Source organism: Sander lucioperca, chromosome 1 (assembly GCF_008315115.2).
Source record: "Sander lucioperca isolate FBNREF2018 chromosome 1, SLUC_FBN_1.2, whole genome shotgun sequence".
NCBI classification, from domain to species: Eukaryota; Metazoa; Chordata; class Actinopteri; order Perciformes; family Percidae; genus Sander; species Sander lucioperca.
In genome coordinates, this window is record NC_050173.1 from 32,875,600 (window position 1) to 32,903,403 (window position 27,804).

At 40.8% G+C, this 27,804-nt stretch overlaps 1 protein-coding gene across 2 annotated transcripts in view; it reads left to right on the forward strand.

Annotated features, from left to right (window-relative positions):
• The window catches only part of LOC116052431 (dedicator of cytokinesis protein 2), a 100,328-nt gene that overhangs the window by 1,918 nt on the left and 70,606 nt on the right, over positions 1 to 27,804 (forward strand). For both annotated transcript variants that reach the window (XR_004105595.2, XM_031303145.2), the window contains exons 2-24: positions 571 to 654; positions 1,200 to 1,240; positions 1,512 to 1,567; positions 1,652 to 1,748; positions 1,834 to 1,982; positions 2,286 to 2,421; positions 3,061 to 3,218; positions 4,576 to 4,657; positions 5,083 to 5,218; positions 5,813 to 5,888; positions 6,022 to 6,098; positions 7,908 to 8,158; positions 8,546 to 8,644; positions 8,920 to 8,992; positions 9,261 to 9,364; positions 11,413 to 11,611; positions 13,966 to 14,063; positions 14,161 to 14,250; positions 14,514 to 14,614; positions 16,722 to 16,856; positions 21,243 to 21,351; positions 21,740 to 21,810; positions 24,299 to 24,405. Coding sequence is in view for 1 of the 2 variants with exons in the window: in XM_031303145.2 (XP_031159005.1) it covers positions 571 to 654; positions 1,200 to 1,240; positions 1,512 to 1,567; positions 1,652 to 1,748; positions 1,834 to 1,982; positions 2,286 to 2,421; positions 3,061 to 3,218; positions 4,576 to 4,657; positions 5,083 to 5,218; positions 5,813 to 5,888; positions 6,022 to 6,098; positions 7,908 to 8,158; positions 8,546 to 8,644; positions 8,920 to 8,992; positions 9,261 to 9,364; positions 11,413 to 11,611; positions 13,966 to 14,063; positions 14,161 to 14,250; positions 14,514 to 14,614; positions 16,722 to 16,856; positions 21,243 to 21,351; positions 21,740 to 21,810; positions 24,299 to 24,405 (2,529 nt within the window). In the remaining variant the exon portion in view is untranslated. The remainder of the gene's footprint in view (positions 1 to 570; positions 655 to 1,199; positions 1,241 to 1,511; positions 1,568 to 1,651; positions 1,749 to 1,833; positions 1,983 to 2,285; positions 2,422 to 3,060; positions 3,219 to 4,575; positions 4,658 to 5,082; positions 5,219 to 5,812; positions 5,889 to 6,021; positions 6,099 to 7,907; positions 8,159 to 8,545; positions 8,645 to 8,919; positions 8,993 to 9,260; positions 9,365 to 11,412; positions 11,612 to 13,965; positions 14,064 to 14,160; positions 14,251 to 14,513; positions 14,615 to 16,721; positions 16,857 to 21,242; positions 21,352 to 21,739; positions 21,811 to 24,298; positions 24,406 to 27,804) is intronic.

The window sequence follows — 27,804 nt, forward strand, 5'->3', positions numbered from 1 at the left end:
ATTTACCCAGAGGCCGAGTTGACATGTTCAGATTGCTTGTTTTATCTCACCACTACGAAATAGGATTAGGGCCACATGTAAAAAAAAGTATTTGAGTTCTGAGTTTGAAGTCAGAATTTTGACTTTATTCTCAGAACTCAAATGTTTCACATGTGGCTCTAATCCTCTTCCGTAGACCACCAACAGTCCCAAACTCAAAGATATGTATGAATATCCCTACATTTGAAAAGCTGGAGGCTGGTACTCAAACGATTGTTAATGGGTAAGGCTATCAAAAATAACATCCGAGTGATTTTCTTTTAATTGAGTAGTTTAATCCATAAACTGTTAATCTATTCATTTTGGCTCTATGTTAATCATTTTATAAGCAAGCTGGCCTGCCAACAGTCTGTCATGTGCCGCCCATGTAAATGTTCTTATTATGCATTCATGATGTAAATACATTGTTGGTGCAGTAAAGGAGTCTAGAAAAAGGGAGAGAAAAGAAGGAAATGTAGGCGGAATAAACTTCTGGGTTTTTTTTTAAACAACGGTCTATCAATCATCAGACTGTAACCATTTCTTTTTCAGTTAAGTGGAATTTTGTCGGCAAAGGAGAGAAGCAGCTTTCCCTTGAGATAGGAGATGCGGTCCAGGTCCAGGAGGTCTGTGATGGTGAGAATACCTCAAAACATAAAAAATATACTATTATTATCACATACGTACATTGCATGTATGGTGCACTTATAAACCTTTCTATGCTTTTTTTTTTTTTTTTTACTTGTTTATCAGTGAAACATTTAAGAAATGTTAATATTATAATACATGGGCTTGTCCTAAATATAAACCAGCTGCCTTGGACAAAATGGGAAATATTGTGAAAATGATAAAGATAATACTACTTACAGATTGTATAAGTATAAGTAAAATATGTTATCGGTATGTCAGCATCTTTTGTCACTCATATTTTATACATTTCACAGGATAAGAAATTGAGAATTTAAATAACTTACATGATAAATAACTTTATCATGGTTATAGGTTATATTATTATTATTATTATTATTATTATTATTATTATTATTATTATTATTATAGGTTATTATTACACCAGTTAAGATTGTATCCATCCTAGTTTTGGCTCTAGGTTTTAGTCCTCCAACATATAGTCTAGACACTTTGATGTCATATGGCGAGGTGACAGTCAATTTGTCTTTCAGGATGGTATAGAGGCTACTTGGTTAGGAACAGGGCCCAACGGGTAAGAGCACACACACACACACACACACACACACACACACACACACACACACACACACACACACACACACACACACACACATACAGAGACTCACACACTGTGTATAACATTGATTTTTCCAGAAAGGTGACAATAACACAATGCATGACATTCAACCAGCTTTATTCAACTGGGAGATATTTTCTAGTGTAGTTTTGTGGATAGGAAATATGAGAGCTACCGCAGATTTTTGTTTGTTCTTATTCATCTTCCCCACACATTTTCTCTCCAGGGAGTGTTCCCTGCCAGTTATGTCCATCTTAAGGAGGTCGTCATTGAAAACCGAGAGTGAGTGGACTTAAAAAAATCTTATCTTATCAAAAAGTTATGGTTTTTGAATTGATGTTTTCATGTATGTTTGTGCAACTACAGAGGTGATGAGGTAGTGATGTCTTCAGAGATGCCCTTGGTGAAGGAGGTGACCACCACATTGAGGGAGTGGGGAAGCATATGGAAGCAGCTCTTTGTGGTAAAAACAAACATACAAGCAAATACACTTTGTGCATGTGAATGTGTGTATGTCTGATTGTAACACCATACATCTACCTGTGCAGGTCAATAAACAGATGCGTGTAAAGCAGGTCCAGAGGCTGATGTGGGAGCTAATGGAGTGGCGTTCCCAGCTCCTGTCTGGCACTCTGCCCAATGACGAATTCAAGGAGCTCAAGCAAAAAGTCACCTCCAAGATTGACTATGGCAACAAGTATGTCTGCTTAAAAACAAAATCACTTGTTCACAATATGGTCACTGTTCGAACCCAGTCTTTCTAAACAAACTAGTTATCTTCCATCTCACCTACCTGTTTACATCTTTTCAACATTTTCAAACTCTTCTCTACCTTATCTTTCTTCCCTCTCTTATCCCTCCTGCCCCATCACCCCTCTGTGTTCTTCCTTTACTAATTCCCACCTCCACTTGTTGCCTTTTTTTGTCATTTGTCCTTTGTACACCTTCCATCAATCTCCCCAATCCTCACCTGAGCGGTATCTCCTACTTCCTACCACAGGATCCTGGAGCTGGACCAGGTGGTTCGGGACGAGAATGGAAACATCTTGGACCCAGAGAGGGCTAGTGTCATTAGTCTGTTTCGGGCCCACGAGGAGGCCACAGCCAAGATCAATGAGCGCATCAAAGAGGAGCAGGTCAGTAAAGAGATGAGAAGGCAGTGCAGTGGGGAGCAGAAAAAACAGAACTCAGGAGGGAAAGGGCCACATAGAAAGTTCCATGGGACAGAGAGAGAATCTCATGGGTGGATGTGATGGCAGATGTTGCAATTACAATTTCATTTCTTTGGCAACATATTTGATGTTGCTCTGGTTTGACTGCGATAGACTTCCCAGAGACATGTACACCATGGGATGAAATCAAAATGTTGTCATTTTATTTAATTTTTTTTTCATAAGAAAGTAGTCAAATGAAACTTTATCTGCATAAAAATGCCATGTATAATACATTTTACTTGCCAATCATGTATGCCAGCCAAGTCTAATTAAAAATTCACTTCCTTACAAATTGGCTTGACCTCACATGTATTCATTAGTAAGAAGAGGACATACAGTACTCTATTATGAATTTCTTTTTCCATGATTTTCTTCTCCCTTACAAACCCACAATCTGGATGCTGCAGTGGGTACATCCAAGAATGAAGTAACCAACTATTATTAATTGTTATACCAGCCATCCAGATTTATCAAGACCTTCAAATTAAGGCTTTTGGCTGGCAATTTATCCTTTTAAACCCTTGTCCCAAGTTAACCTCCTACAACTATTCTCTCCTGCAGTCCAACGTCCAGACGGACCACAGCGGGATCTCAGCACGGATCCAATCTTCCCCCACCCACAGCCTCTACGTCTTCGTCAGGAACTTTGTCTGTCGCATCGGAGAGGACTCTGAGCTCTTCATGTCCCTCTATGACCCCATCAAACAGACCATCATCAGGTGTCCTCTCTTAGCTTCAGTCCCTAACCTCATACTGGTGTGTTCTTTTCAGGTTGATTTGAGGATTTAAAGCCCCAGATTCATACGTTAGTTTAAATGTAGATAATAAACTGATGTTAATAGAAAACAAAGTTTGTGACTATAAACAGCTATTGTTGTTTGTTCTGAATTTCATATGTCAAGGATTAAGATCATAAATAAGTCATTTTCATCCATTAAATAAAATAAAAATATGGGGAAATTAGCCTCTACCATTAGTACCGATTTACTGAAATTAATGAAAATACTGTTGAAGTTAAGATTTTCTTAAGGTTAAGCTCAGTTTCTATATACCTCTCCTTCTCTTCTCTTGCTCCCTCATTTGTCATCTCTCATTCATTGTTGAACCCCACTAAATTAGAACAATGGGATGCCAAATATAAGAATACAGAAAACACAAATTATAGGGCAGCAGATACTGACTGGCAGCGCTATGTGGTGCCTGACAGTGCTGATGCAAAGCCCTGTCACTCACTGTCATACTGGGGTGTATCTCAGTCTCAGCCACTGCAGCTGGGAGTATTAAGATAGATAGACCAAGATCAGTCATGTTTTTCTCAACCCTACCATCGTTCGATCGTCTCTTACTTTCATGGCATTTGTCCTGGTTTTGTTTGCTCTTATTATATTTGTTTGATTGGTTAAATGCTTGGCTTTTTCCATTTGTACTACCCATTCCCTCACATTGTCTACATATCTGTCTCTCTCTGAAAGAACTGGTAGATTGTGGGTTTTATGACAGGAATGTTTTAGGAACTTTTTCTCAGCTTTGATTCACCCTGCTGTGCCTATAGACGTGTGTGTGTGTGTGTGTGTGTCTTGTGTCTTGCTGTCTATCATCCCTCTATCAGCATCTGGCACATGCTTGTATGTCAGGAAAATGCTATGGGGAATAGAGGGCTTGTATTTTTAGCGACTCAGTCTAAATTCTTATGCAGCTGCACTGGGTAACATTAGTGGATCCACATGCCTGTCAGCTTATGACTGAAACATTTGAGCTTAATTTTTTCTAGAAATCATGTAATGTCATGTCCGTAAACTGCACATAGCACGCCCATGTACACCGGACAGAGTACCTTAATATGAGGGAGGCAAACAGTCCAGCTTTATCTGGACCAAGCCCTCGCTCAGTCCTGACTTGAACAGTTATAGTGTTTCTATCTTTTTTTTTTTTTTTATCCCTTCCTGCAGGTGGAAAAGGGAATGAGATTATCTTTATTTCAGCTGCAATCTGTATTACTATGTGTGTCTGTATATTTAAATATTGTGTATTATAGCTTTGCAGGACAGTAATAACTCTTTTCCATGCTTTGTGCAGTGAGAACTACTTGGTACGCTGGGGCAGTAAAGGATTCCCCAAAGAGATTGACATGCTCAACAACCTGAAGGTCGTCTTTACAGTAAGTGACCACAGGAGGGCACTATTACACCGTCTCTTAGCACTACAGACACTCCACTGTTTAAGGATGAATGGATGTGTTTGGTGTTTTAAGCCCTCAACGTCATCTTCCAGGCAGCGCTGCATGGAAGGCACTAGGGTTAGGTTAGGGTTAAGGTTAGGGTTAGGTGCCTTGAAGTCGGCAGTCGCAGCGCTGCCTTGAAGTCGACGGTGGGGGCTTAAAACACGGTCAAGCATGAATGGATGGATTTCCTTTTAGAAGATGGCATTGTTTTTTCATTTTCTCTTTTCTACTTAACCTTATGTCTCCCAACTCCTCTTTCCTCCTTCTTTTCATCCTATTATCTCTTATTCTCACTTCATTGCTATACTTCTTCTTTTGCTTTCTTTCCTCTCTGTTCTCCTTTCTCTGTTTTTCTCTACCAGGACCTGGGAAACAAGGACCTGTGCAGAGACAAGATTTATCTGATCTGCCAGATAGTGAGAGTGGGCAGGATGGACCTGAAAGAGACAAACAACAAGAAGTGCACTCAAGGCCTGAGGCGACCATTTGGGGTGGCAGGTACTTGAAGATCAGCCAATAAAACATTGTTTTGGTTAATGGGGCTGCTAAATTACCAATCCAAGTGTTCAAGCAATGTGCAAAGTATCATTAGTAGTTGACTTTAGTACCCTCTATCTTAAAGCTGCAGTATATGTGCATATGTGTAATTCCACTGCCAAATGTCACCCGTTTAGCCAACAATAATGGCCTTTAGTTGCTTCTTCAGTCATTTTTGTTTTTGTTCCCTCAAGGCCAGAGTAATTTTCTCTGATTTGTCCACTGCTGCTGCTTTTGCAGGTATTATCAGCCATATTTAAACTAAAACATTGATGGTGACTGTCCACTACTTTTTTCCTACCCTTTCGGCTATAATTGCTCCCACAGGCTCAACAAAGTTGACTATATCCTCAATTACCTCAGAAAACACCCATCAGGGTTTGTACAATAGTCTGGCCTGTTTTGCTAGACTAGTGTGTGATAGAGATTTATGTACAAAATGTTCACAGAGGCTGTGATTTTGTGTTAACTGATGTGAATCCACATCATACATGACTATAGCATTTTATTTATTTTTCCTCATCACAGACACATTTGTTTTCCTTTTCTTGGCAGTTATGGACATTAGTGATCTCATCAAAGGGAAGATCGAATGCGATGAGGAGAAGCAGTTTTTCATCCCGTTTTTCCCGTATGTCCAGTTTTCTCCCTCCATGACTCACAAACCCTCCCTGTAGTTTTGTGTGTGAAGGTTTTAGCATCTGCACAATTTTGTGTTTTTCAAGTGCATTTGTGTGTGTGTGTGTGTGTTTGTTTGGCTCCAGTGTAGTTGCTGAGAATGACTTCCTCCACACCTTGCTGAACAAAGTGACAGCATCACGAGGAGACAGTGGTGGACAAGGTACTGTTCTGAACGTACAAGCTTCTCTCTCTGTTTCCTATCGGGACTGTTCTGCCAAGGTTAGTGTTCCTGTGCGCACGAAAGGTTCCCACTCGACTGTGTAGGCTGCAGTCGTTTGTGGTCAGACAAAATGGCCATTTCTAATCACCTCTCTCTGCTCTGCTCTGTGGGTGAGAATAAAGGAGGACATTATCCTGATGGATAGCATGCACCCTCGAGCCGATGTTTTCATAATACTTAATTTCTCCCTCAATGTGACAGACTGCTGCCCGCTACCTCATGTTTATGGCTGACTTTGACAGCCCCTATGGGTGACACGGTCTTGTTCCACATAGAGTAACCCCACATGTTGGACGGCACTGTCATATCGCTCAGCTTTTATCTTTCCTCTCGCTCCTGAAAGCCCTGGGCACAACCTAGATATGAAAGGAGCACCCATATGAGCAGATATGGAAGGAGCACGTGAGGCTGCCAGATGTCTGTTCTTAACATTACTCACCCCTAAACTCTCCTTCCTCTTACTTTGAGATGCTTCTGACACACACACACACACACACACACACACACACACACACACACACACACACACACACACACACACACACACACACGCAGTATTCCCTGTAGGTATGTGGTTAGCCTTGAAAATGTGGGTTTGTGACATAGTCTAGATCTCACCAACTATGAATTTCCCTAAAATAGCTCACCCCTTTTTCCATGTTCTTTGTCTATACTTTCCCACATCATTTCTTTGAAAGCTTTGAGAGCCCACATTGTTTAGGACTTAATTCATGCCTATTTTAACAGTTTTACATCCCTTTCGCAAACAGGAAACAGACATTTTATAGTATTATTGATTACAGTCTAGTCTGTAACAACAGCAGACATTTTCACATCCTGCTTCACCTTGGAACACTTTAACAATATGCTCCCCATAGATAAGCACTAGCATTTTACACAAAGTGGATCTCACTTTAAGTTCAGCTCTCACGCTGAAGGTTTCAGGGTTTCTGTAGGTCCTGAAAACATCTTTAAATGTTTTTAATTCAGTTTTAACAGTACTGGGCCTTGAAATTCCTTATTCATTTATTTTGCTTTAATATGAATTTACTTACCTGCAGAGAGAAATAAAAACTCCTCTCTGGATCCCTCATTTAAAATAGCCTGGAGTGGCTGCTATTTTTCCAAGTAAATGTTCTTAAATGTATTGATATTTGGTCCCACAAAGTTCTGTGAGATATTAAATGTATCTCTTTGATCGCTATACATACCCTTTCCGAAGCTGTTTTGGGTGAACAACTTTGGTCACTATTAAAGTACAACAGGAGGATATTTCTCACTTCCAGACCTGTGACACTGTACAGTTATGTTCACAAAATCTTCTCCAAGGAGTGAATAAGCAATACATTAGGAACTAACCGCTAATGAATATCAGACGCTGGCCAGTTGATATGATGAAGGTTCTTTACTGACGATGGACATCCTTATATGAAATCCCACAATGAAATGGAGTTTCTAGTCAACTTCTTAACTTGACTTGTTATTACTCGTCTCAGATTAACGATCCATTTAAACGTAGCTGCATACCCTAGACAATATGCAATGCATCAGTCGGTCATTTGTATAGAGTCACAAGTCTTGAGTCAATTCTGAGTCTCGTGATTGTGTAAATGTCAGGGGGGCTAAGAATGTGTATTTTTAAGAGAACTCATTGCAAACATCCTGTTGTTAATAAGTCCCTGAAAAAGGTATGCTGGTAAAACATGAATTCATAGCTTACCCTCTTTCTCTACCCCCAACTCCCTCCAGGTCTGTGGGTGACTATGAAGGCTCTGGTGGGGGACATAGTTCAGATTCGGAAGGAATATCCTCACCTGGTGGACCGCAGCACTGTGGTGGCCCGCAAGCTGGGCTTCCCAGAGATCATTATGCCGGGAGATGTTCGCAATGACATCTACCTCACCTTACAAGGCGGCGACTTCGACAAATACAACAAGACGACACAGAAAAACGTGGAGGTCATCATGTGGGTCTGTGATGAGGAGGGCAAGGTCATACAGGTGAGCAGCATGAAGAGATGAGGTTGAGGACGCACAGAGCACGTCAGAGTATAAAAGGGATTTGTGTAAACAGGGATGGAATTGTGTATTCCTGTATAGTTTGAGGGAGGGTGTGCACTTGCAGAATTGTGTGTGTACTGCATGTGCAGTGTTTAAGAGATTAAGGTGGTATGGGCCAGTGAGCAAACAGGGCACTGATCAAGCGCTTATTCACCCTCTCATAGTCAGGGGCACATTGAGGTGGCTTTATCCCACAATGAAAATCCATTTTTTGACACACACACACACACACAGACACACACACACACACACACACACACAAACACACAAACATAAAATCCTTCAGCTCAAAATGACATGTACTTTTTCTCTCTCCCTCTTTCCTAGAACTCCATCTGTCTGGGAGCAGGGGATAAGGCGGTCAGTGAGTACAGATCTGTCATCTACTACCAAGTCAAACAGCCCCGCTGGATGGAGACAATTAAGGTGTGTGTGTGTGTGTGTGTGTGTGTGTGTGTTGTAGAGGGAGTTGGAGAGCTAACAATTCAAAAGTAGTTGGTGGTAGAATTTTACCTCTGTCTGTAAAATACACTTTTTTCAGTTTCCATGAAGGTGTCTGGTGTTTATATAACATTTGCATTCCTCATTTCAGCCATAACTTTCAAAAAAGTAAACCCCACAATTTCATGGTATACCTGTAAAATTTGAAGATACATGTTTTTTTTTGTTGTTTATATATTCTACAATGATATGTCCTCCAGGTGGCAGTACCTCTGGAAGAAATGCACAGAATTCATTTACGCTTCATGTTCAGACACCGCTCTTCCCAGGAGTGTGAGTATCAGCCTCTCTAACTCTGCATGTCATCTCACACAGTCTCCTCCACTCTTAGCATTATGGGACAGTGAAAGGACTGAATAATTGGAAGCAATTTGGGAAATGAGCCTAAGCATCTTTATGCACACTTGATTATACAAATCAGTAGTCCTTCTTCCTCCCATGCCTGGATTCTCCCCCTCCCTCCTCTCTTTCTATTTCCCTGATGTGTTTCTCCCCTGACCCTCCCTCTTTCTGTCTACAAATCCATCTCCTTCGTCTCCAGCCAAGGACAAGAGCGAGAAGAACTTTGCCATGGCCTTTGTGCGTCTGATGAAGGACGATGGGACAGTTCTACAAGATGGACTGCATGACCTTGTAGTCTTCAAGGTAAAAAACAGAAATTGAACTATTGCAGAAAGGAAACAGACAAATAAAGAGTAAATGAGACAAATATCAGCTCATTGAAAACCTGATTCATTTAAAAGTGGATGTGAAATGAAAGGGGAGAGAGAGGGAGAATGACATACAGCAAAGGACCACAGGTCGCAGTCGAACCCGGGCCCGCTGCGTCGAGGAGTAAACCTCTATATGCGGGCAACCGCTCTACCAACTGAGCTATTGGGGTGCCCACACCTCATTACTTTGTTGGACCAACCCATTTTGGATTTGAACCAGCCCAACAACAATATACCTGGAATCATTTTTAAGAAGCATGTCAAATGAAAATGGTTACTCACCAACTGGTGGTTAATCTTTTTTTTTTTTGATACATCATTCATGGTCAGACATGAATCAAAATAAAGATTATTCTAACTGTACCACAGCTCAATTCCATTCGCCATCTAATTCTGGAGGTTATATAATCGTGAATGAAAAATGAATGATAGACTTTACAAGTCCCTGAAGCACTACTGAACTATTTGCCTGAAACATGGTAGAAAAAGGCAGATACACCGTTTTTCTGAAATATACTGTATATACCAGGGCTCTTCAATCTTTTTTAGGCCAAGAACCCATAGCTGAAAGACAGACGGAGCAGGGACCCCCTACTACATGTTGTATGAAATTGAGTTGCATACTAAACTGGGCCTACAATGACGTGTAGGGCGGCCCAAACCTACACATACCTTTTTATGGTGCATACAATACTAAGCTATTAAAACAATAATTATTGACATATGTATATATGTATACATCATGTTTTAATGTTAAACATACATGTGGCACAGTGAATCCTTAAGCTTAACTGTATTTGTGGATGCTTCCTAAGTGGCTACCTTACAGGCCAGTAAGCCTATCATCAATGTTGTGTTAATAATAATAAAAAAACAAATCACAAAAAAAGGCAGATATATCTTTACTATTAAGATGTTGGATTCATGTTTGAGAAGAAAGGAAAAAAAATGATCAAACAATAATTTGGTGGCCCCCCTGCAGTAACTCTGAGGACCCCCTAGTGGTCCTGGACCCCCTGTTGAAGTTCTCTGGTATATACTGTAACAGTTGTTATAACCATTATCAAAGCAGACTCAGACATAGTGAGTCTGGACCGGAGATTATGGCCACGCAGGTTGAGTGAAGCCAAATAGATTTCCTGCCAAATGAGCCTAAGCTAAGACTGAATCCCCCTATTGATTAAATGCCAAACGCAATGAAGATTAATTACTCGTGATTCACTCAAAGACCAAATGGATGGTCCGCATGTGCCCTCTTTCTCGATTATATCTCGTTATCCCTGCATTCCTCTCCATCTCTGTGCCACTCATGGCTCAAATCTCTTATTCCCTGCTTTTTCCCACCCACTCATTATTACTTACTGCTTTGGCATTAAGGAGGGCAGAGTTGAGGTTTGAGGCCCGAATGAATCTATGACCTGAAGATAGTAAATTTATTTATGGAAAATGTAATGTAGGTAAAGTATGATCACGTAAACAAAACGGATAAACAAAACAGAAAATCAATATGCCAAGATATCCTGTCTCTTTTCCTCATATCCTTTTCCCTTCTTTGTGTTCACTCTAGCTTTTCAGCACATTTTAGGAAAATACTGTACCAATAGTTAGTTTGTGCTCTAATTCTTCTAACCTGTCCTGGCCCCAGTGTTTCCAAAGTTGTGAGTTTACAAATCAAAGTTGAGTTAGGTAGAGGTAGATAAGGCAAAGTGATCACAGAAGATTACTGCTGTGGAATTGGCAACTTCAGTTATTGTTTGTCATTTCTTCCTTCAGGGTTCACTGATGAATCACTGCAAGTCTAACAAACCCAAGTGTCTTTTTCTCCCGTGTTTCCATTTTTTTTGACTAAAAACAGAAAATAAAATTCTCATCCCAATGCTGCTGCGGAAGCCACCAAACATCTGTGCCGTCATCTGTGTGGCATTACTGATGTGTCAACATTATTAGGTTGAAAATGACTCCCTCATATTGTCCTCTCAGGGTGACAGCAAGCGTATGGAAGATGTGAACTGCTACTTGTCATTGCCCTCGACTCGCCACCACCATGGAGACCTCCATAAGGTGGCAACGCTGAGCCGCAGCTCCAGCAGCGTGTCAGGGAGTGGAGGCCTCTCAGTCAGCTCTAGAGACAGCTTCAGCATCTCCACCCTGGTCTGCTCCACCAAACTCACCCAGAATGGTAGGCATATGTGTGTTGTTGTTTGTATATGTGTGTGGGACAGGTGTTACAGTGTTTAAATAGCCCCTTTGTAACATTGGGCTGACATTAAGCTACTCTAGAGACTTGGCAGGCTAAAACATTTTCATCCAGAAACACACACGCCCTTCTACACACAAAGGTTGAAGAAAGATTAGGGCAGAAATTATGAGGAGCAGGGTGTTTAAAAATGAAACCTGACACATCAGAAAACATGAATTAACATCTTCTTTCAACAGAGTAATAAGGCCAGGCCAAGACAATGAATCATCTGTTGGCTGTGAAATTGGTAGAGGACATATCTGAAATCTGAAATCACTACTGAATATACTGTTCATAATGCATACCGTCTTCTCTTGGGCTAAATGGTTGGGACATTTGCATTTCTCCTTAGAAAACCCATAGACTTGGTAGTGTAATGCAGGTAACCTGCAACCCTGTCTGACCTCATTAGGCCAAGTGTTATTTTTAGGTTTAGTGCTAAAAGTTGAGTCATGATGACTAAAGGTTGAGACAAGGTTAGGTTAAAGGAGACGTCCAGCCAACGGTGAGTCAACAGTATGTTAATTGTGGTGGAATATCCAGCTTACGAACTCATGCTATGTAAGTTGAGACAGTGGTACTCCAGGTCTCATTCATTCAGGTCATAACAGCAGTAGGTTATAACCTGTCTCAGGCAGAGGAGTAGTTCAGCTCTATGTCTCCATAGATGACGGGAGACGTAACTGCTGTATGATAAGACAGTGCTGCCTCAAGCTCTCCCATCCTGCCAAGGTCAGGGGAGAAAGTTAACTCATCTGTAGGCTCTAGGTTCTACTGCAGTATTGTCAAACTGACATTGTTTTCGTTCTGTGCTGAGGTGTTTGGTAAATGAATTAGGTAAGCATATGTGTTTACGGCGCCCACAATATCTTTGTTTACATTGAAGGTCCAGCTATGAAGTTTAATACAGTAAATACACCTACAGGAAGACAGGAACTTCAGAAATTGGGATACTGTGCTGTTTAATCCTAAATTCGCCTAGGCCGAGATTCCATTAAATGCTTCTGTGTAAGTCATTAAAGTCTCCCGAACATTTTTCACGTGAATAGGAGTTGTGCTGCTCCAGAGTTTTTCCATAACATGAATTAGGTTAATGGTGCCAGAACTACTAGAGGGTATGTGTGACATGTTATGGTCATGGGATAGTAAGCACAGTATAGGGGGAACTGTGTGTATACATGGGTTTCAGTGGTGAGGAGTGTTGTCATTTTGTCCTACACACTTTGGCAGGCAGACCCCACACACACCCACCACGCACCACACACACACACCGCACACACACACACACACACACACACACACACACACACACACACACACACACACACACACACACACACACACACTGAAGTGCACGTCCACATCTACAAATGCATACACGCACGTACATTCTAGACAGTAAGGTGCATCAGGCACAGGTGCAGTGTAACAGCTGTTACTGAGGAAGCCAGTCCATCACTATAATGAACATTATCCTGCAGTATTAATCACCTGTCCCCCCCCCCACCCCCCCTTCCTCCCACACACACACACACACACACACACACACACACACACACACACACACACACACACACAAAGACTCTCAGGCATGCATGCACACTGTGTTGTTTGGGGCCACCCACCAGATGTGCAACTTGGCTTGGTGAGTTAGAAATTATTGGACAGGAAAAAGCAGTGAGCTTCAAGCGGGCAGCCCTACAGAGACCTGGAAATCTGCCCCATGTCAAACTGTAGTAGAATTAATGACAGAAACTGTGGATTTCAATATGCAGCTGAAAGTCTCACTAAGCAGAGGTACAGGTACTGTTACTATGACAAATTATTACTTGACAAATTGCTACTTTGTTGCTTATCAATCAGAGATGAACTTTAAAAACATATATATATATATATATATATATATATATAATATAGAATTTTAGGTTAGGTTTGCAGCTAACTGTTACTTTCGTTGTTGATTAATCCATCAAATCTTTTTTTACATGAATCGACCCTGTCCACAAAATTCTAAGAAAAATAATATTCTAAGCATATATATAATATATACATAATATACAGTATATACTGTATATTTAAAACCCCAAATCATAACTTTTACAATGATTGATTGATTGACCCATTGTCAAATGTTCAAGGACAGAAAGTGAAAAAGTACAATTTAGAAATTGATATTCTACAACAAAGAATACATTTCCATTACAATAGCCTTGATCAGCATCCACTCTTAAGCAAGACAGCTGTGTTTAAGACAGCTGAACAGAAAACGTACTCTGTGTGTGTCTCCTCTCCAGTGGGCCTGCTGGGGCTGCTCAAGTGGAGGACTCGACCCGAACTCCTCAGAGAAAACCTGGAGAAACTCAAAATCATTGATGGAGAGGAGGTGGTCAAGGTGAGTGGTGTGAATACAAGTCTGTCTTTACATAAGTGTGTGTGTGTGTGTGTGTGTGCTCTCACTAAACCTCTCCTCTGTCTGTATGTGTGTGTAGTTTCTCCAGGACACTCTGGATGCCTTGTTCAACATCATGATGGAACACTCTCAGACTGACGACTACGACATCCTCGTGTTTGACGCCTTGGTGAGTGTGTGGTGTGTGTTTACCTGGATAGTGTTGTGCGTGTAACTCTGTGTGTGTGGCTTGTCAACAGATGCAGCTGATTTCATGACAGGCTGTCTCTGTGCGTATCGAGTCTGACATCTTTGCATCTACCTATCCATCTTTCTCCAAATAGACATGTCTATCAGATGATTGTACATAACTTCTTATCTGCCTTGTAAATGTCTACTGCAATGTAAACAAGTACCCACTCCGTCTCTCTGTTTCTTCCTTCTGTCTGCCAGATATACATCATAGGTCTGATCGCTGACAGAAAGTTTCAGCACTTCAACACAGTGTTGGAGGCCTACATCAAGCAGCATTTCAGCGCTACACTGGCCTACAAGTAGGTTACTTCCTGGATCACAGCCCACTTCCTTTCATGTCATTCTGTTACGTTTTGTATGCGCTTCCTGAATGACAGAAGGCACAATTCTCATTACCATGAATGTCTTGCATCAGATGTTTCTACAATTTTTCTCATAAGAAAACTTAATGTGAATGAGACAAAGAAAGGCACATTTATATTTACATTTTAAGCATTCTGACTTTGAAAGAAGCAACAAGACAAATATAAACATTGTAGGCAAGCAACATATAAGGTGTATAAGAGCAAAATATAATAAGTAGATAAATGTCAGTCGCAAATCAGTATGCTGATGCAACCATCCTGTTAATGTCTTGAGTAAGCAAATACATATTCTTATTGAATCTGCCACACTCACTGAGCTCAAATGGCTATTTAAGGTTTATATCATTTTACTTTGGGCTTCATAAAATGCCAGAGTACTTCATTTGACCTAAGTTTATGTGTAATGACAGCGTTAGACTTCATGTCAACAAACATACAAAAAACATACCATACTTCTTTTGTGTGAAAACATAAGCAGTGTATCAGCGATGTTCTCTACATGATCTTTCATGAGGCAATTCTCCCACCTCTTCGGAATTATGATTAGATTATCTCAATAAATACTTTGTCATCGAGTGAAGAAAACAACTATTTTGTGGTTCCTAGAAAGTTGGACAGAGCAGCTTAAAGTACGGTACCAGAAATGCAGACATGTTGGTTGTCCCATCCAGAATCACATGCACATGCCATACTCCATGCCATAGGTATCCAAGTTAAACCTATCGTGGTAAATTAAGTGACACCTGAAGATCCAATGTTAATACGGCGCTGTATCCAGCTGCCAGCCACTGGAGGTGTGTGTTGGCCTTTGGAGCACTTGACTGAACAGGATTTGAGTTTTAGCCCTGCCTCTCTGTGGAGTAGCAGCTGAAGCACTCAGGCATGAACACCAAACACTTCTGTCTGCTTCTTACTCTCTGTTAATTCACTTAACTTGATTCAGTGGGCACTAAGACAACATTTGTTAGCATTGCCAAAGCTTCAGTTAGGAAATTAAAAGCATTTCTGACTCGTCCTGCTCTCTTAACTGGTTTTTTTGTCTGTTCTTCACTCCATCTACTCATCTGTCCCTCCATCATCCCTCCATCATCCCTCCCCTGCCAGTGTGTTGGTGTTCACCCTCTTTAAGAGGGTCAACGCAGCTTAACGCCTATCAGCCTAGAGGCTATTATGTAAAACTCTTTAACTCCCTCTCACTACATTTTACACTCCATATCTCTTGCTCTTAAAAAAGAATAAATCCTCCTGTGCTTGCCTTTAAGCTATGCACCAAAACAAAACCTGGGAAGACTGAGTGGTTATAATGTTGGTAATAATTTCAAGGCCACCCTGGCAGCAGTGAGGCCAGACTAGAGTTCATTTTTAAGGGGACTTTTATTGTTTAAGAGGATTGGGTAGTTTTAAACCAGTTAGTGGGTGATCCCCTGCTGCCATTTCCTGGAAATAGAGCCACCACAAAGCCAAAAGTCTCCACTCTCTTTAGGCCTACAGTATTGTTTTTTTGTGTGTTATGAATAGGCTAGTAGTGCATGCCATAGAGATTATACAGTTGAAATTTTGGGCAGAGAAATGTTGGTAGGTCATAAACGTGTACTAAACTCTGTGCCACCCACAACCCCTGCTTTGACACACCGTAATATGTCTGTGTCTAAAGACGGCTGTGGGGTGCGCATGTGTTGGAGAATGATTTTTTCACCATGCATCTGAGGGCAAATAAAACTGTGTGAGCTGTGTGAAAGGTACATCTGTTGAGGTGTGAAATACTATTTTGCCATTTTGCCACCTCCACATCCCTGCCAGTCTTCCTCTCTTTCGTTCTGTAACCCTCACTCTGTTGCACTCTGTCTTTCTGCTCTATGGAAGTGAAAAATAGAGTTGGTGATTCATTCTTCAACTTGTGGAGCATCAGAAAGGGAATGACAATTCTGTCTGAATGATTTAGATTTTTTTTCTCCTTTTTCTCTTTTCTTTCTGCCTGGATTCTGTTTCTTCCCCCAACCCTCTCTCTTTCTCATCTCTTTCTCATATCATTCTCTCTCAGAAAGCTGATGTCGGTGTTGAAGAGGTATCTGGATGTGTCCAGCAGAGGTGAACAGTGTGAGCCCATCCTCCGAACCCTTAAAGCCCTCGAGTACATCTTCAAGTTCATCGTCCGCTCACGCATGCTCTACTCTCAGTGAGTGTTTGTGGACTGATCATTATGATTATGACTGACTACTAATTTCTTTTTGGACCTACAATGATGCAAATAGAGATCCTTGAACACGCACAGAGCCCAGTGACACTGCAGGAGTAATCGATTTTGACAGCTCTGTGAGAAAAGGCTGCTGATTAAAGCACTAACATTGCTAATAAGCATTGATGATGAAGTGCAGCGTCCGAATGAGAGCTAATGACAGGGCAGGGCTTCTGAATGGGTAGCCAACGAAACGCCAGACAGCCAAAGTTCCTGCAGGAGAGACTTATGACACCCACTGTGCTGAGCCGAGAGCTGCACAATACGATAAATGTAAACACCATTTATAACTGCAGTGCAAGAATTGATGCTGACAGATCAGAAATATGATATACAGCAAGTGTGTCTTGCTTATGGGCTACTTGAGTACCTGTGTGTATGTGTGTGTGTGTGTGTGTTTGTGTTTTTGCTACATAAGACACAATTGTGTGCATAATTGAGTTCTTGTTCAAGAATGCAATGTGTGAATTGTTGAGTTGTGTTAGAAGCAGTGTATTAATGGTTGTATAACTGAGTTGAGAATGTGTGTGTGTGTGTGTGTGTGTGTGTGTGTGTGTGTGTTTGTGTGTTTGTCATTTGAATTCCACTGGTCAATGAGGTCTGTCTTTTTAATCTTCTAGAGGGCATCCTGGGCTTTGTTTGTCGAAATTGATGTGTTTGTTTATCAATGTGGTGGTTGTGTTTGTTTGTTTATTCATTTTGTGTAGATTTGTGTGGATCCTGCACACACTGGATGGATGCATTAGTGTGGATGAGTGTGTGTGTGTGTGTGTGTTTATGAGCATGTATAATAGCCCACACATATATTTAAGCATACTTCTAAGTGTGTGTGTGTGTGTGTGTGCGTGTGTGTAGCTCCACTGCTCCTGGATTGAGTGAGTTCTAGTCGCCAGCCTCCCCTGGGTATCTCTGAAGCGATAAATCTCACTCTCTTTCTCTCCTCCTCTATCTGTCATCCCCCAACTACCTGCAGCCGACAACTTCAACTTGCTCTGCATCTAAAGTTTTCACAGCAAATATCTCCTCCTATAAGGCCTTGGCATGCCAACAGAGAATCAGGTATTCAAGGGAGCCACTGCATCTGTAAGGCTCCATCATCATCACCATCAAGACCAGCAGTCTTTAATAGTTAAATAGGCGGCACTGAAGATTTATTAGCTTGTCAAACTGGCTTCATGTTCATGCAAAGTCTATTAGGAACGTGTGATGTTTGCTGTACCACATCTTGCTCTTTCCTTCACCTTCTTTCTGTCCTTCACGCTCTATAGCTTTCACATTACTTCCTTGTAGTCTGGTTCATCAGATGTAGTTGTTTCTTTTTCCTTCCCCGAAGCACCTGCTATGTTCTATATTTCTCCTCTGTCTCACCTCGTCCTCTTTCTTTCCATCCCTCCCCTCATCTTTAAATCTCACCTCTTCTCTTTCCTTCATTACTTCACTTTTCATTTTTTTTTCACACTTTCTTCTATGGAAGCACAATGCATTCATCTTGTCACATAAAAATAAGGATCTTTTTTTTTTTTTAAATAGAAACTTCTTTTCTCATGAATGTGAATAAGGATCTTATTATCATTACTTCCGTTTCCAATGAGATCTTACATTATGATTATGTAATCTTTCCTAGTTATCACAAAGGCTTTCTAACTTTGTTATCTCATGATATGAAGACATAATATCTAGTAATAATAATAATAATAATAATAATAATAATGAGAGCATATCCTAAATATTGAGAAATAGTTCATAATAACATAACGTTCATGACATGAAGAGCTGCGATCACAGTAAGGCAGACTGTTTACTCTATTCCATATGTCAGATACAGAAATCCCAAGCTGTCCAAACACTATATTGATGAGTTATACTGATTGCCCTAAGGGGTCTACAATGTTTGTTCCATTGTCTGCATGAATAAACTCTTAAACACAAATAGGATTTGACAATACTCAGGGTAATTGTGTGACTCATTGCACCATTCTTGCATTTTTAAAAGTTTCACTGATCAGCCTTAGAGGAGCAATGTCATTTTTATTATACTTTTTGATGCATCAGAGCAATGTTGGTCACTGCACAATGTATTCACTCGAAATGTGTCAAATCTGACCAAACCTGAGGAAACCTTGTATCTCACTACTTTATTGCTGCATTGAACATTTTTACTGATTGTTCCAGTGGGGAACTGCAATTATAAATCATAACAAGGGGACATTTGCGAATGATTTGATTAGACGGGGATTTCATAATTCACAAGGGACATGTTTGCCTTGTTGTTCTCTTTTTGCCTTTTCCTCTTCTTATCAACAACTACATGCAGTTGAGCCGTCCTCCTTCTGTACTTTCCCTCCCACTCCCTCCGTTCTTCAGACTTTTCCTCAGTGTCTCTCACTCATGCCCCCCCCCCCCCCCCCACCCCCTGTTGATTCACTGCCCTTCATCCCTCTCTCTCTTCTCTCCATCTGTCTCCAGAATTAGTTTACTGAGCTAGTATGACGTATATGTTTTGTTGTGCTCATGTGTGGGTATTGAGTGCCTGTGTGTGTAGAAGTTGTAACAACAGCCCATGGCTTATTTTTGGTTCCACATACATCTTTCAAGTTGGATTAAATTGGTACCCTACCATGCTATACTGTACTATAACTATTTTAGTGAAGTGTACATATATGTGTGGTGTGAACCTGGTGTTATCACACCAACTTACCCTGACACATCTAGACATTATCTCTCTCTCCACACACACACACACACACACACACACACACACACACACACACACACACACACACACACACAAACACACACACACTCTCTCATGCACAGATAGGGCCACTGGATTAAGCAGGACAATGTGTCTATAATCATAACTGTACTCTGCAAAGAGCCCTGTGATAATACCTCCATGTGTTACCACGTAATCCCTCCCCCCACATGCTAAATTCACAGTGTGCCACATGCTAATCCTTCCCTCCAGCACTCATAACTTCTATTGTAATTAACAACAGCACAGCTCCACTGAATCAAAAAAAAGTTTGCTTGGGGTGGAGGAAGTTAGACTGAAGGGATGGTAGAGGATGTGTGGGTGTTGCAGCAACACAGATAACCCAGTTTTTTTGTTAATTCAGAGGAGGATTGTTATAATCACTGCAGTCTGTAATGTTTAGTTTTACCATGGCAACATAATACTGCATTAGTTTTCTGCATCCCTATAATAGAATATAGTGCATTGAATTACAAGTGTGTACTGGGTATCTCTAACATTACCTACTGTAATGTAGGCAGTATAAGACACTTTTGTTGTCATGGTCTTACAGCTTCATTAATAAAATGAAATATTGACGTGAAGGTTAAAGTGCAATATAGCACCTTCATGTTAAATTAATTTTCAACCATATTATTGAAAGAAGAAGTGAGGAACTGCAGCTAATTCAGTTGATGCCCCATTTCCATAGAAACACAAGGATCTTGGTGTAATTTCACTTGTTGCTAGATTACTCTGAGTTAGTGCAGAGAAAGCACTGGCTCAATTGAAGAGAAACATTATCATTACTAACTTGGAATCATCATTTAAACTGGGATGAAAAACAACTATAGTACTGCAGAATAATTTACATCCTAGAGGAGTCACTGGTTGTTTTTAGAAACAACAGAACGCCTTAAAGCCGGGAATAAACTCTGTCAAGGGGAAAATACAAGGTAGGTTTGTTATGGAGTCACAATAAAAGTAGATTTCCAAGTTATTATACACCAAATTATCATATGTCAGTATCACTACACATTTTCTTAGAAAACAATGTATAACAAAGTAGTTGAAGCACAACAGGGATGAGTCAGTACAAAACAAGGTTTCTTTATGAAATGTGTGGATGAAAGGCTTGGCTTAAAGACTGCTAACCTGACCTGTTTATTAGAAGCAGATCTTCCATAAGTGCATGCTTTAGTAAAAGAAAAGCAACAAGTTCCTATGTAAGACGGAGCATTGGCTTATTTTGCACAATAATCCTTTGGGTTATACACTTTGATACATTGACTAGATATAAAAATCATCAGTCATGAACTCACGCCTGGCTCAAGTGATGGCGGTGACAGATGATAAAAAGGGTACAAGCAAAGGAAGGAAGCAAGTATAAGAGATACTGTGAACTAAACCCTGAATGAATTGTCCATCCTTGTTTTGACACTGTCTTCTTTCAATTCCTTCCTCGATCCTTCCATCCTTTTCTAGCTAATCATGTCACGTCATGTTTTCTGAATCTCGTGTCATGCTTCTGTCTTTCTACCCTTTTCTGTTTCCTCTGTTGCATTTCTATTAATTTCCTCTTGTCATCCTAGGCTGTACGAGGGGAAGGAGCAGGCAGAGTTTGAGGATTCGCTGAGGAGGCTCTTTGAGTCCATCAACAGCCTGATGAGAACAGATTACACCACCACTCTGCTGCTTAGGGTAATGAAGCGTGTTCACTCTGCACACCATACTTTTTATTTTTTTATTTTTATTTTTTACATATACCTGTCTCATCTTTCTGCTCCTCCTCATGCTCCAACCTCTCTAATGTGATATTTCAACCTGATTCTGACTTTATCACTGTTCTGCTGCTTAATGTCTTCCTCTCATTCTAACTACTTACACCAAGGCAGACATACAAACAGATCGAGTCACAGAAAGTTAGGCAGACACACAAGTGGCCCTGTGAAACAACAGCAGATATTTTCTCACACTTGTGATCAGAGTTTGATGACTAAGTCACCTTCTGTTCACCAACAGCTTCCACAGGATTGCAAGACACTTACTTGTGGCGTGTGTGTGTGTGTGTGTGTGTGTGTGTCATCAGGTTGCTGCTCTGAAGTACCTGCCAACAGTCCTGCATGATGTTGAGAAAGTGTTTGATGCCAAACTCCTCAGGTAAGCTTTCCTTTAGACACACAGACTCACTGACACACACACACACACACACACACACACACGCCCTACACCTTACAGAGAGAATATATTGGAGCTTTCAGTTCAGCTGAAGTTTTCCTCTTGGCTTTATTCAGTGACCCCTATTCTTCTGTCCCCGACACATTTCATCCTGGTTGAGCCGTACCTTCTTTATCAGGTGATAAAAATCTCATCAAACTGACATGTACACAAGGACACACACTCAAACACACCCTGTGCCTCCTCCATGTGCCCCTGAGTGAATTGACAATTTCAGTGAAACCATCAAACAGAACCCATTTGAACCTCTTCTCTCGGGGTTATTCTCAGCCTCCTGAAGAGCAAAATGACTTGGAATGGCTTGTTTAACCTCACTTTGACCCCGAATCAAACGTAGAATATGCAGTTTAGTCTAGGAAATGACCTCAGTGTATATACTTCACCAGTTGGAACACTTTTTTTTTTCAACCAGGTAATTTCAGCCACTTTATTTGTCCTCTGTCATTTCACCTTGTTACTTTATCGAAAGGAATTTATGTTTTCTTGACTGGCCAGGTTCCATTTCAAACACACTCATCCTCATCATTTCTCTTTTCACCTTTCTGTGACCCGTGTGTGCTTTTGTGTGTTTGTGGATTATCCACATCTGACAGCTCAGTCCCTGGAGTGACTCAATGTCAACACAGTGTCACGGAGGTGCTACACTTTAACACCTGCCACACAGACACACACAAGCAAATACACACATACGCAGGTAGAAAGGTGATGAGGGGCTAAAATCCAGCACACATATTCTCGCTTTATGTTATTCATTTTCTCTTTCCCTCTCTTCCACACACATTCACTCACCGCTATTGTCTGTCTTCTGCACTTCTTCACACACACGCACAAATATACCCGAGCCATCTAAACTTGAAAGTAAGGTCCCCATTGCATTCCTGATCAGAATTGCCTCAGGCAGAGTTTCCAAAAGCAAGCTATGTGAATTACAATCACCGCACATAAGGTGGACATCAAAGCTTTGTCTCAGCTTCTGTGTAGTCCCATTCCTGCCCCTTGTATTGTAGTGTGATCAGCTGAGTGGTGCAAGCGCAGACATTGTTAGCTATGCCTGTGTTTTGTTTGCTAGGTGTCCTTTGTATGTCCATGTGGGAATAGTCTGACATTTTGGGTTTTTAATTAAATTCAGCTCAGATGATCAGTGGGCCTGATAAGTCTGAACTGTGCCCCAGCGTGTCCTCAAGACAGCTCATGCACAAAAGTAATACAAACCTTTTTTTGCGTTTGGCAGCAGAGGTGGTGCATTTCATTCTTTTATACCATTACTGAAAGTGCTTCTGCAACCTGTGCGGCATAATTTAAGGAGACAGAGACAAAGTGAGAGAAAGACCAAAACATAGAGATGGAGGGTTTGCCATGTTCTGAGCATTCAATCTTTCTAAGTGGCATCAGAGCTTGCAACCAGCCTGTTTAATTATTCTAAAATTGAATTTGGGGCGGAGGATGACTCAAACCTGTGTCTTCATTAAAGCGTGTTTAGGCTTTGGCTTATTTGTTTTAATGCAGCATACACAGCTTTGCTCACGTCTACACTACACTTTGCTTTTAGTGGTTGCATATTTTATGACCAGGTTTTTGATCTTTGAATCAATTACATGGCTGGAATACTGTATTAATCAACAGTGTTGTAGTCAAGACCACTTAAACCGAGACCAAGTCATTACCAAAAACAGAGTGTATCGAGAGCGAGAAAAGACCAAGACCAGACAACTGAAACATACAATATATACACAACTAGCTAATATGTATAATTAATATTGGCTAAATCCCTTTGGCTGAGGGGTGAAGAGATTTCGGGAGAGTTTTGGTACAGAGGCAGATTGATAATTTTAGCTAGCTTTGCTAGCTAAAGTTACTTACTCTTTATGCTTCCTTACTAAGTGCAGTTAAAAATTTTAGGTGGTCCCAGCTGTGTGCTAGCGTTACATTGCAGAATTTACACACTGCTGTATGTTTTCTTTTAGATGTTGTTTTGCAGATAAACTGTTTAAAAAAATATAATAAATAAAATGTAATAAATAAAATGTTATTACCGACATCACCCAGACAGCCAGAGCTTCTTCTGCTGTCACCTCCAGTGCGTGTTAAGGGGGGCGGGGAACGGGGGTTAACAGTAACACATTTCAAACATTTGCATTTGAAGCAGGAAGTTTTACATTCAATCACAGTAATGATGTTAACATAAATCCAACGATACACAGGCAATTTAGGGATTTCCCTGCAGTCTTGAAATAAAATCCCAAGTCTTCTTCATCCGAGTTAGTGCAAATTAAAACGCATGCAATAATCTGTAGGGAAATTATTCCTGAAAATGTATAGTGCTCATTTTCAAGAAAACAAACCTGTTGCTCTTCCCGTATAATGATCTTGATGATTACTGATTCCACCGCCTACTGCTTTCTTTCTCCAGTGAGTTGTTGCATGACTTTTATTCCTGCATCCCCCCTGAGAAACTCCAGAAACAGAAGGTGGCCTCCATGACTGAAATCGTCAGCAGCCTACTCTTCCAGAAACAAGGTGTGTAATTTGTTCCTGTTACAGAACTCAGCACTGACCTGCTAACAAATAGCAGACTTAACGGTTGTGGGGAAAAAAAACACTCCCAGATGTGCACAGTACCAAAGAACACTGACTCATTCTGTGTGAAATCCTGTAGAGCATTAGTTCCTTCTCACTTAAAGGTTAGGATCACATTTAAAAGGTCTATTATACAGTAAGTAATTCCAGCCCAGCAACAGGACTGGGCAGACAACTGTTCCCAATGTACTTTATGACCATGTAAGGATGTCCTTTGCTTTAAAGATTTAATCTTGATACAGCATAGTGGATCAAAGTGTGGTGCTGCTAAAACTGCAATGGTAACGTTCCATTCCCTGGATGGCAATCCAGTAAAGCACTCTGGATAAAAGCGTCAGCCAAATGGTGAAAGGGCACACTGGTGTTTATGCATGGATGTTCATTTGCTTTACTGCAACGAACACACACATTCAAGTCAAGTTCATTTACATAGAACTGACTTGACCCATCATGTTTCATCATTTCTATCAAAATATTTTGCATTGTAAATATTGGCCTGATTTATTTGTCTGTTATTAGGTAAAGAAAATAAAGGATGACCCTACTTCAGCTTGCATTCAAATAAAGACGACAAGGATATTTATTTAGTTTTCCAAATGATCTTTTCTACAGGAGATATTTTCTATCGAGATAAAGAAAACAATATGGCTATTTGATGTTGACGCTGTGACACACAATTGCAGTGCTGCTATGTTATCTCCAGTCAGACACTATCTTATTACAATCAGCAGAAGTGGCACCAATTAATGTACTGGTAAACATCAATTCAAGACACTCTTGCTGAGAATAAACAGTCCTAAGGCTAAAATAACATCTACCTTAACTTATGTTTGTAGTCATAGGCAGTTTCTGATGGTTTTCTTTTGTCCTTGTGGTGTTGACATTCTCTGTCCGCCCAGACTGAAAACGTCCACGGACCTTATTGCAAGCAGAAATTGAGTACACTGTTCACGCCTCAGTAGGTGTTGGTGGTGAATATAAAGAAAGATAAGTGTTATCCATATTAATGTCACAGGTGATACCTGCGGTCTGCCAAAGGAGAAGAAGTAATATCATCTGATGGCAGATAAGACAGGAAGTGTTTTCAGAACGCTGCAGTTATAATATCATTATTGTGTCACTTTTCACACCATACCTAATCTACCTTTCAGTGATTTTCACTAGATTTGGCATAATTGCCAGGGACACATGATCTAGTCTGTTTTGTACCCTTGAAGTGCAGTACACATCAATGAACACACACTCCACACCAGTCTGAGTCCACCCCCTACCTCTGTTCAGCCCTATTATGTCTGTCTAATTTGATTGAGGTGGGCTGATAAGTGGTGGTTTCCCCTGCAGAGGACCACACAGTGATGGATAGAGTGTGCTAATGTTGTCGATAAGGGGCCCCACAATCGGGGCTCTGCAGTGCAAACTGAAGAATTGGAAGTAGGCTGTGAATGATTGCAGAAGACCAAATTTGGTTTCAGACAAAAATCGGTCTGAGTCATTGTCCAAGTCGGACTGAGATGGGATACATGCTGGGCTGTGCTAGACAGATTCCGTTACATCATGGACGTTGCAGGTTGTGTATGAGAATACATTAATGCACACAGAGAGCAAACACATTTGTATGTATTTGTTTCAGAGTGACTGATGACACAATATCTTGGTGTGAGTATATTTGTGCATTTCAGTGTTTATGCAGTGGTGCATGCTAAATGGGTGTGTGCACTGCCTTCAATGTTGTTTTTGCCCAGCATTGCAGAGGGTGTCTGCTCATCAGTCAGATGCTGCCAGCCAAGTCAGTGGCCGGTCCAGGATACAGTCTTTTGGTATTGATCCTGGCTCAGATGATTGATTCCCCAGGGGCTGTGACGACAGGCTTGGCCCTCTGGCTAGCTGTCAACACACTCAGAGCCACACTCTGTCACCAGGAAAGGGTGGGAAGAGGAAAGAAAGCGATGAAAGTATCAGGATAAAGAGCAAAGGAATGTAGGGCCTTGTGCCAAAATGCTACTTATCAATTTTGGCAGACTAAGTCTCCTGAATTGTCAGTCAATATGGAAAAGCAGATGACTGTCATGCAACCGTTTTGGAAGCAAAGATTTGGAAAATACTTTTAGCTCTAGTCACAGCCCGGCGTGTTTTAAATTCAGGCCAAGAATCATTTTGAATGTTTGTCATTTTTGAAATGGTTGAAGTCTCCTGTTGGAAAAAAAAACATCCTTTAGATGCAAAAATGATAGAGATAGTCAGGCAGAGGTAGCAGAGAGACCAAGAAGATACAAACAATCAGAGAAGGAAAGGATGGAAAGTAGAAGGGACACAGAAGGGAAACCGAACGAGAAGGAAATAATCTTTGGGAAAATAAAGGAATTGACACTGGGAAGAGAGGAAAGAGGGATGACATAATGATTGGTGAAGGTGGGACAGGGAAGGGAGGAGTGGGAAAGAGACAAAGACAGGTTAGAAAAAGAAGGAACAAGAGATCTGAGATGGATAAGGAGAGAGGAGAGAATGGTGGTGCTGAGAGAAAACAAAACATCTTGGAGAGAGTGAAAAAATGAGAGTTTGTGAGAGAAAGAGAGACTGGCCTTGCTTTGCTATTAAACAGCCCAGGAGTGATTACAGTTTAAGGCCTGCTCACACATAATTTATCAACAAACCTGCATGCTGTTGGTCAGGGACACCCAGACCCCCCTCTCTCCCATCCTCTGGCACAGTGCTTATTTATTTATTTGTTCTTTTATACATTGGTCCATTCCATCTTGATCCCTGCCTCACCAAATGAGAGCTGACACTCGGTCTAATTGAGATGCATTTTAGTATTGGGATGCTAATCAGAAGGCTTGTATGCTGGGGTGCCAATCGTCCAGGAAGCTGAAATATGCAGCAGAGCCAGATTATATATTTATCATGGCTAATGGCCCCCGGTGTCCTATCACTGCTCTGCAATACATATTTAATAACCCTACCTGTCTGTCTGTCTGACTGTCTGTCTGAGCAGGCCTGCCAAGCTCGCTTCCTCCAGGGAGGAATGTCAAACCACTGACAGTGTAGGAGAAGTTAAATGATGGAAGGGGATGTTTTGTGTCTGTCACTCTGAGACAAGAGATCACCTGCTTATGTTTGACAGAGAGTGAGAATAAATGATCTTAGGGATCATTATTTTAGTTTTTTACTATATATATAAACAATCTGTGAATTCATTTGTTCTTTATTGTAGATATGAATAAACAGATAAATCAATTTTACAGAACATATGGGGGGTAATTGGACTATAAAAGTACCAACTGCAATGCAACCATTGTATTGTAACCATTCCTTGTTATTATTTTATCTTTTTTTTTTTAC